Here is a 10,699-nt window from a genome sequence, read left to right on the forward strand (position 1 = left end):
GTTCTAACCCCACCCCCCCATGCCACCGCCACCCCCAACTTCCTTATTTGTGCCCAGGTGTCTATCTGCACTATCTTCCCCTCCTATAAAATGAATACCCTCCCCCCCATTTCTAGTTTAAACACTCCTCCAACCTTCTAACCATTTTCTCCCCCAGCACAGCTGCACCTTCCCCATTGAGGTGCAGCCCGTCCCTAGCGTAGAGCCTGTAGCCAACTGAGAAGTCGGCCCAGTTCTGCAGGAACCCAAACCCCTCCTTCCTACACCAATTCTTGAGCCACTTATTAACCTCCCTAATCTCCCGTTGCCTCTCTGGCGTGGCACGTGGTACAGGCAGTATTAACACTGATCCAGAACACCCCGTGCGCTCCAGAGGCAGCTGGGACATGTAGTACGTCTATGTGTAGGGTCACAGAATTATGGAAAGTGACCAGAGCCGCCCTGTAATCACCGCAAGTCGTCATTTCCAGAAATACGTCCACATGGGGCAAACACTGCGCAATGATCACGTGACCCGGCGCAATGATCACATGACCCGGCGCAATGATCACGTGACCCGGCGCAATGATCACGTGACCCGGGGCAATGATCACATGACCCGGTGTTGGCGATACGGCGCACATCTTACCGGTGGACGGGCAGCGTGTTCAGTATGTCCATCCCGCTCTCAGCACCTGCTAGGACCATCAGACTGCAAACAAGAAAAGGACCAGAGGTTAGTGTAGGAAGGAGCTGCAGTTATTAGGGGGTATTACAGGGGTGAGGGCTGCAGTTATTGGGGGGTATTACAGGGGTGGGGGCTGCAGTTATTGGGGGGTATTACAGGGGTGGGGGCTGCAGTTATTGGGGGGTATTATAGGGGTGGGGGCTGTAGTTATTGGGGGGTATTACAGGGCCTAGGGGCTGCAGTTATTTGAGGTATTACAGGAGTGGGGGCTGCAGTGTTTGGGGGGTATTACAGGGGTGAGGGATGCAGTTATTGGGGGCATTACAGGGGTGAAGCTGCAGTTATTGGGGGCATAACAGGGGTGAAGCTGCAGTTATTGGGGGGCATTACAGGGGTGGGGGCTGCAGTTATTGGGGGTATTACAGGGATGAGGGCTGCGGTTATTGGGGGGTATTACAGGGGTGGGAGCTGCAGTTATTTGGGGGTATTACAGGGGTGGAGCTAGTTATTGGGGGGTATTACAGGGGTGAGGGCTGCGGTTATTGGGTGGTATTATAGGGGTGGGGGCTGCAGTTATTAGGGGGTATTATAGGGGTGGGGGCTGCAGTTATTGGGGGGTATTACAGGGGTGGAGCTAGTTATTGGGGGGTATTACAGGGGTGGGGGCTGCAGTTATTGGGGGGTATTACAGGGGTGAGGGCTGCAGTTATTGGGGGGTATTACAGGGGTAGGGGCTGCAGTTATTTGGGGTATTACAGGAGTGGGGGCTGCAGTGTTTGGGGGTATTACAGGGGTGGGGGCTGCAGTTATTGGGGGGTATTACAGGAGTGAGGGCTGCAGTTGGGGGGTATTACAGGAGTGAGGGCTGCAGTTATTGGGGGGTATTACAGGGGTGAGGGCTGCAGTTATTGGGGGCATTACAGGGGTGAAGCTGCAGTTATTGGGGGCATTACAGGGGTGAAGCTGCAGTTATTGGGGGCATTACAGGGGTGAAGCTGCAGTTATTGGGGGGCATTACAGGGGTGGGGGCTGCAGTTATTGGGGGGTATGACAGGGGTGAGGGCTGCAGTTATTGGGGGGGTATTACAGGGGTGAGGGCTGCAGTTATTGGGGGGTATTACAGGGGTAGGGGCTGCAGTTATGGGGGGCATTACAAGGGTGGGGCTGCCGTTATTGGGGGCATTACAGGGGTGAGGGCTGCAGTTATTGTGGGCATTACAGGGGTGAAGCTGCAGTTATTGGGGGGCATTACAGGGGTGGGGGCTGCAGTTATTGGGGGGTATGACAGGGGTGAGGGCTGCAGTTATTGGGGGGGTATTACAGGGGTGAGGGCTGCAGTTATTGGGGGGTATTACAGGGGTAGGGGCTGCAGTTATTGGGGGGCATTACAAGGGTGGGGCTGCCGTTATTGGGGGCATTACAGGGGTGAGGGCTGCAGTTATTGGGGGGTATTACAGGGGTGGGGGCTGCAGTTATTGGGGGGCATTACAGGGGTGGGGGCTGCAGTTATTGGGGGGTATTACAGGGGTGGGGGCTGCAGTTATTGGGGGGCATTAAAGGGGTGGGGGCTGCAGTTATTGGGGGGTATTATATGGGTGGGGGCTGCAGTTATTTGGGGGGTGTTACAGGGGTGGGGCTGCAGTTATTGGGGGGCATTACAGAGGTGGGGGCTATTCTCTAGGGGTGTCTCGTTTGCTGCTCAGAGGAGAATCATTTGTGTTGTTTCCTAGAATTGCACGTAGCAGGTTTCACGAGTAAACATCGCCATGAAGCCACTGGCAAGGGAGACGGCAGATGGTGAACCCTGAGCACAGGAGCTGACAATCTAAACTGCCTTCTGAATAATTCATACATCACAGAACAAAGCCTGTGGCGTCCGGGAGCCCGCGGCGTCAGGAAACCTTTTAGATTAATGGAAAGTTTCCATTTGCAGCCGCGGCTCAAACACTTATTCTGCTTTATTGTAATGAGCCGCAAAGAAGCTTCTGTGGTCAGAACAGAACATTCTGGAGAAAAGGAAAACTGACAAAAAAAATACAGCGTCTCCGGTGAGGGCGGCACAGGGAAAAGGAGGAAAACAAGAGCTCAGCTTAGAAAAGGATGAGGGGCTGATACGGGGTCTGATGGAGAAATGGCGCAGGGGCTGATAAGGGGTCTGATGGAGAAATGGCGCAGGGGCTGATACGGGGTCTGATGGAGAAATGGCGCAGGGGCTGATACGGGGTCTGATGGAGAAATGGCGCAGGGGCTGAGACGGGGTCTGATGGAGAAATGGCGCAGGGGCTGATACGGGTCTGAGGGAGAAATGGCGCAGGGGCTGATACGGGTCTGATGGAGAAATGGCGCAGGGGCTGATAAGGGGTCTGATGGAGAAATGGCGCAGGGGCTGATACGGGGTCTGATGGAGAAATGGCGCAGGGGCTGATACGGGTCTGATGGAGAAATGGCGCAGGGGCTGAGACGGGGTCTGAGGGAGAAATGGCGCAGGGGCTGAGACGGGGTCTGAGGGAGAAATGGCGCAGGGGCTGATACGGGGTCTGAGGGAGAAATGGCGCAGGGACTGATACGGGGTCTGAGGGAGAAATGGCGCAGGGGCTGATACGAGGTCTGATGGAGAAATGGCGCAGGGGCTGATACGGGGTCTGAGGGAGAAATGGCGCAGGGGCTGATACGGGTCTGATGGAGAAATGGCGCAGGGGCTGATACGGGGTCTGAGGGAGAAATGGCGCAGGGGCTGATACGGGGTCTGAGGGAGAAATGGCGCAGGGGCTGATACGGGGTCTGAGGGAGAAATGGCGCAGGGGCTGATATGGGGTCTGAGGGAGAAATGGCGCAGGGGCTGATACGGGGTCTGAGGGAGAAATGGCGCAGGGGCTGATACGGGGTCTGATGGTAAAAATTACACCAGGAAGTAGGCCAAGATGAAGGACATTAATCCCGAATGGGGACAGCACACCAGGAAGGAGCCCAGGATGGGCGACGTTATTCCGGAATGGGGACAGTACACCAGGAAGGAGCCCAAGATGGGCGACGTTATTCCGGAATGGGGACAGTACACCAGGAAGGAGCCCAGGATGGGGGCCGTTATTCCGGAATGGGGACAGTACACCAGGAAGGAGCCCAGGATGAGGGACATTACACCAAGAAGGAGCCCAGGTTGGGCGACATTATTTCGGAATGGGGACAGTACACCAGGAAAGAGCCCAGGATGGGGGACATTACAATATAGGGGCAAAGATGTACGTATGTCTTTATGGGATCTAGAATGCTACAAGGGTCAAGGCATCTGAACAACATGCAGATGGGGGCCAGGTCCAAATTTTGCACCAGGGCCCATTGGACTCCAGTTACGTCACTGATAAAACTCCTTTCCTGTTCTGTCTTTTGAGCATTTTTTCCGCCTCAGGTTTTGAAAAATACCTGGTGGAAATAAGAAAGAAATTGCACAAAAAACTCCTCCAAAATCTCCATAGAGAAGGAGCTGTTGATGCAGAGGTGTCCTCCACCACAATGACCCCCTGTGCACAGAGCCTTACGCTGCTCACACAGCGGAGATCTGGCAGTCACTGGCTAGTTCACCACCCCAGGGTATGGAGGGCCAGAGGGGCTGCCTGGTCACCAATAAGGCCTACATCCCCAGGGGGCAACAAGGCTGGATGCGGCCCAAGTGTGAGAGAAATGCCAGAGACCACCTGGGAGGACCTGTGAGAGACCCCGCCTGGCGAGGCTGCTGAAGGTTCGGGACCAATGGGGTGGTGACCTGGCGAATGTGGGGTCCGGGGTGTGAGATGCATAGAGGCCAGAGGTTCTGATCGGTGTCTGCTCCCGCATCTTCCCGTATGCGCTGTCCTGTATGGCCTCTATGGGGGTCCACATCGCTCTCTAGGACTGTAAGGAGAACACCTGAGCCCCCATGTTCCTGGCCCGAAGAGATGCCTCCTAATTGTGTTGTCATGTGGCGCCATGACAGTGGCCCCTGGCCAGGCCCGCCATGCCCTTGTATCAGAGGCTCAGTGTAGACATGTGGCCCTGATTCATCCAGATTGCAATGTTCACACTGGAGCTGGAGTCCGACACTGCTGACTCATTGGGGGGAGCACACTTCGTAATGACAGGCGGCAGCGTTCCCTGCGCCGAAAATCTTACTCCAGTCATTTTGGCAGAGCTGGTGAAACTGGCTTGAAAAAGCCAAAAAGTCGTCAGAATTCTGCTGTAAGAGATAATACGTAGCACAATGTCAGTGTACTGGTGTTTATAATGATATAATGTGCTCTACACACAATATTATATGCCACCGTACAGTGCGCTCTGAGTTATATGGGATCGCTTCGTGCTATATGGCATTGCTCCGCGGTATGTGGTGTCGCTCCGCGATATATGGTGTCGCTCCGCGGTATATGGCATCGCTGTGCATTATATGGTATCGCTCCGTGCTATATGGCATCGATCCGCGGTATACAGTATTGCTCCGCGATATATGGCATCGATCCGCGATATATGGTGTCGCTCCGCGGTATATGGCATCGCTCTGCATTATATGGTATCGCTCCGTGCTATATGGCATCGATCCACGGTATATGGCGTCGCTCCGTGTGGTATCGTTCCGCGGTATATGGTGTCGCTCTGTGTGATATCGCTTTGCGGTATATTGTATCGCTCCGCGGTATATTGTATCGCTCCGTGTTATATGGCATCGCTCTGCGTTATATGGCGTCGCTCCGTGTTATATGGCATCGCTCCGCGGTATATGGCGTCGCTCCGTGTGGTATCGCTCCGCGGTATATGGCGTCGCTCCGTGTGGTATTGCTCCGCGGTATATGGTGTCGCTCTGTGTGGTATCGCTCCGCGGTATATTGTATCGCTCCGCATTATATGGTATCGCTCCATGTTATATGGCGTTGCTCAGTGTTATATGGCATCGTTCCGCGGTATATGGCGTCGCTCCGTGTGGTATCGCTCCGCGGAAAATGGCGTCGCTCCGTGTGGTATTGCTCCGCGGTATATGGTGTCGCTCTGTGTGATATCGCCCCGCGGTATATGGCATTGCTCTGTGTGGTATTGCTCTGTGTGGTATCGCTCCACGGTATATGGTATTGCTCCATTATTACACCGCACAGGATTATTACATGGAGTGGTAACACTGTACAGTAGATGGATTCCCACTGATGTAAACGCCAGTGTCCCCTGAACACGACTCTCCAGGAGGTTCTAGAAATAGCAGCTTCATCTGCGCCAATTAACCTCCAAGACCTGCGATGTACGACTGAGCTGAGCAGCGACACGTAAAAGGCGCGAACACCACATGTAAGCCAGAAATAAGTGACCCCCACCTGGCGCCACCATCCAGCAGCAAAGTGGGAAAGCAAAGAAACGGAAAATGTCAGACCAGAACAGTAAGGCCACAGTCACACTAGAGCGTAATACGGACCAGTGCTATGCGATAAAAATAAAAAAACCGCAGAGCACTCGGCCCGATGTTAATCTATGGGGCAGCTCCCATCATCCGTTGTTTTCTCGGCCGTATTATATGTGCATGCTGCGACTTTCACCGTATATCGGCCGAAAATCGCCAATGAAAGTCTGTGGGAGAAAAACTCACACACCACACAGACCATCAGTGCGACTTGTGAGAAATACGCAGCGGCGTCCTATAGAAAAGCCGGCAATTCAGCGCGGTGTACAGTAACATCACACTGACAGGTTAGAATAGAGAAAATAAATGTGTACACATAGTATAGGGGTATATATATATATATATATATATATATATATATACAGTGCCTACAAGTAGTATTCAACCCCCTGCAGATTTAGCAGGTTTACACATTTGGAATTAACTTGGCATTGTGACATTTGGACTGTAGATCAGCCTGGAAGTGTGAAATGCACTGCAGCAAAAAAGAATGTTATTTCTTTGTTTATTTTTTTTTTAAATTGGGAAAAGTTTTTTCAGAGGGTCATTTATTATTCAACCCCTCAACCCACCAGAATTCTGTTTGGTTCCCCTAAAGTATTAAGAAGTAGTTCAGGCACAAAGAACAATGAGCTTCACATGTTTGGATTAATTATCTCTTTTTCCAGCCTTTTCTGACTATTTAAGACCCTCCCCAAACTTGTGAACAGCACTCAAACATGGTCAACATGGGAAAGACAAAGGAGCATTCCAAGGCCATCAGAGACAAGATCGTGGAGGGTCACAAGGCTGGCAAGGGGTACAAAACCCTTTCCAAGGAGTTGGGCCTACCTGTCTCCACTGTTGGGAGCATCATCCGGAAGTGGAAGGCTTATGGAACTACTGTTAGCCTTCCACGGCCTGGACAGCCTTTGAAAGTTTCCTCCCGTGCCGAGGCCAGGCTTGTCCGAAGAGTCAAGGCTAACCCAAGGACAACAAGGAAGGAGCTCCGGGAAGATCTCATGGCAGTGGGGACATTGGTTTCAGTCAATACCATAAGTAACGTACTCCACTGCAATGGTCTCCGTTCCAGACGAGCCCGTAAGGTACCTTTACTTTCAAAGCGTCATGTCAAGGCTCGTCTACAGTTTGCTCATGATCACTTGGAGGACTCTGAGACTGACTGGTTCAAGGTTCTCTGGTCTGATGAGACCAAGATCGAGATCTTTGGTGCCAACCACACACGTGACGTTTGGAGACTGGATGGCACTGCATACGACCCCAAGAATACCATCCCTATAGTCAAGCATGGTGGTGGCAGCATCATGCTGTGGGGCTGTTTCTCAGCCAAGGGGCCTGGCCATCTGGTCCGCATCCATGGGAAGATGGATAGCACGGCCTACCTGGAGATTTTGGCCAAGAACCTCCACTCCTCCATCAAGGATCTTAAGATGGGTCGTCATTTCATCTTCCAACAAGACAACGACCCAAAGCACACAGCCAAGATAAACCAAGGCCTGGTTCAAGAGGCAAAAAATCAAGGTGTTGCAGTGGCCTAGTCAGTCTCCTGACCTTAACCCAATTGAAAACTTGTGGAAGGAGCTCAAGATTAAAGTCCACATGAGACACCCAAAGAACCTAGATAACTTGGAGAAGATCTGCATGGAGGAGTGGGCCAAGATAACTCCAGAGACCTGTGCCGGCCTGATCAGGTCTTATAAAAGACGATTATTAGCTGTAATTGCAAACAAAGGTTATTCCACAAAATATTAAACCTAGGGGTTGAATAATAATTGACCCACACTTTTATGTTTAAAATTTATAAAAATTTAACTGAGCAACAAAACTTTTTGGTTTGTAAGATTTATGCATCTGTTAATAAATCCTGCTCTTGTTTGAAGTTTGAAGGCTCTAACTTATTTGCATCTTATTAAACCTGCTAAATCTGCAGGGGGTTGAATACTACTTGTAGGCACTGTATACAGTGGGGCAAAAAAGTATTTAGTCAGTCAGCAATAGTGCAAGTTCCACCACTTAAAAAGATGAGAGGCGTCTGTAATTTACATCATAGGTAGACCTCAACTATGGGAGACAAACTGAGAAAAAAAAATCCAGAAAATCACATTGTCTGTTTTTTTATCATTTTATTTGCATATTATGGAGGAAAATAAGTATTTGGTCAGAAACAAAATTTCATCTCAATACTTTGTAATATATCCTTTGTTGGCAATGACAGAGGTCAAACGTTTTCTGTAAGTCTTCACAAGGTTGCCACACACTGTTGTTGGTATGTTGGCCCATTCCTCCATGCAGATCTCCTCTAGAGCAGTGATGTTTTTGGCTTTTCGCTTGGCAACACGGACTTTCAACTCCCTCCAAAGGTTTTCTATAGGGTTGAGATCTGGAGACTGGCTAGGCCACTCCAGGACCTTGAAATGCTTCTTACGAAGCCACTCCTTCGTTGCCCTGGCGGTGTGCTTTGGATCATTGTCATGTTGAAAGACCCAGCCACGTTTCATCTTCAATGCCCTTGCTGATGGAAGGAGGTTTGCACTCAAAATCTCACGATACATGGCCCCATTCATTCTTTCATGTACCCGGATCAGTCGTCCTGGCCCCTTTGCAGAGAAACAGCCCCAAAGCATGATGTTTCCACCACCATGCTTTACAGTAGGTATGGTGTTTGATGGATGCAACTCAGTATTCTTTTTCCTCCAAACACGACAAGTTGTGTTTCTACCAAACAGTTCCAGTTTGATTTCATCAGACCATAGGACATTCTCCCAAAACTCCTCTGGATCATCCAAATGCTCTCTAGCAAACTTCAGACGGGCCCGGACATGTACTGGCTTAAGCAGTGGGACACGTCTGGCACTGCAGGATCTGAGTCCATGGTGGCGTAGTGTGTTACTTATGGTAGGCCTTGTTACATTGGTCCCAGCTCTCTGCAGTTCATTCACTAGGTCCCCCCGCGTGGTTCTGGGATTTTTGCTCACCGTTCTTGTGATCATTCTGACCCCACGGGGTGGGATTTTGCGTGGAGCCCCAGATCGAGGGAGATTATCAGTGGTCTTGAATGTCTTCCATTTTCTAATTATTGCTCCCACTGTTGATTTCTTCACTCCAAGCTGGTTGGCTATTGCAGATTCAGTCTTCCCAGCCTGGTGCAGGGCTACAATTTTGTTTCTGGTGTCCTTTGACAGCTCTTTGGTCTTCACCATAGTGGAGTTTGGAGTCAGACTGTTTGAGGGTGTGCACAGGTGTCTTTTTATACTAATAACAAGTTTAAACAGGTGCCATTACTACAGGTAATGAGTGGAGGAAAGAGGAGACTCTTAAAGAAGAAGTTACAGGTCTGTGAGAGCCAGAAATCTTGATTGTTTGTTTCTGACCAAATACTTATTTTCCACCATAATATGCAAATAAAATGATAAAAAAACAGACAATGTGATTTTCTGGGTTTTTTTTTCTCAGTTTGTCTCCCATAGTTGAGGTCTACCTATGATGTAAATTACAGACGCCTCTCATCTTTTTAAGTGGTGGAACTTGCACTATTGCTGACTGACTAAATACTTTTTTGCCCCACTGTATATATATATTTATTTATATTCAGAAACTTTCCCACGCTACAGTTCCTATGAGTTCATGCCGCCAGGGGGCGGAGCTTCGGTGACGGCACCGCTAGTCATCAATGCTTCCCTGCAGTCCATTCATTCCCCAGTCTTTTACAGCCAGGAGCAGTGGCATTAGCAGCCCTCTGGGTTGTAAAGGTATTTAACCCCTTCAGATGGATTTACAGCGTGGGACTTGACCGTACAGCGGACAGGTATGGGATATTGTTGTTGTTTTATTTTTTTTTAGAAGAACCAGGGTTTCACTTTGGACTGAGTGTACAATAAAGATATTAAAAACCTGTGTGTTTCTTTCTTTCATTAAAATACTTTATTCTTAATGTGTGTGTGTATTTTTAACCCTTTCCTACTATCGGATTAATAATGGATAGGCGTCTTATTGACATCTCTCCACTATTAACCAGGCTTAATGTCACCTTACAATAGCAAGCCACGGCTACAGGGCAATGGGAAGAGAAAGTTGTCGGAGTTGTCGCATCTAACAGATGTGCCTTTTCTGGGGTGGCTAGGGGCAGATGGTTTTAGCCGGGGGGGCAATAACCATGGTCCCTCTCTAGGCTATTAATATCTGCCCTCAGTCACTGGCTTTCCCTCTCTGGAGGAGAAGATTGCGCGGGAGCCCACTCCAGTTTCCTCCGTGAATTAACCCTTTAAATTAACACCTACAGCTCCCAAATTTTACATACGCAAACTACTAACATTATTAGTGAGGAATGTAAAAATATAATGGATATGCAATGGTATACTGTATGTAAACCATGTCTCATATCCTGTCGGGTTCGGTAAGGATTTACAGTGCCTTGCGAAAGTATTCGTCTCCCTGGAGCTTTTCAACCTTTTCCCACATATCGTGCTTCAAACATAGATACCAAATGTAAATTTCTGGTGAAGAATCAACAACAAGTGGAACACAATTGTGAAGCTGAATGAAATTTATTGGTTATTTTAAATTTTTGTGGAAATTCAAACACTGAAAAGTGGGGTGTGCAATATTATTCGGCCCCGTAA

At 49.6% G+C, this 10,699-nt stretch overlaps 1 protein-coding gene across 3 annotated transcripts in view; it reads right to left on the minus strand.

The window, feature by feature from the left end:
* INSC (INSC spindle orientation adaptor protein) overlaps nt 1–10,699 on the minus strand; it is a 421,594-nt gene that overhangs the window by 322,856 nt on the left and 88,039 nt on the right. For all 3 annotated transcript variants that reach the window (XM_077286597.1, XM_077286595.1, XM_077286596.1), the window contains exon 2: nt 629–691. In XM_077286597.1, the coding sequence (XP_077142712.1) occupies nt 629–687 (59 nt within the window). In that variant the 5' untranslated portion in view covers nt 688–691. The remainder of the gene's footprint in view (nt 1–628; nt 692–10,699) is intronic.

Source organism: Ranitomeya variabilis, chromosome 2, assembly GCF_051348905.1.
Source record: "Ranitomeya variabilis isolate aRanVar5 chromosome 2, aRanVar5.hap1, whole genome shotgun sequence".
Taxonomy (NCBI): domain Eukaryota; kingdom Metazoa; phylum Chordata; class Amphibia; order Anura; family Dendrobatidae; genus Ranitomeya; species Ranitomeya variabilis.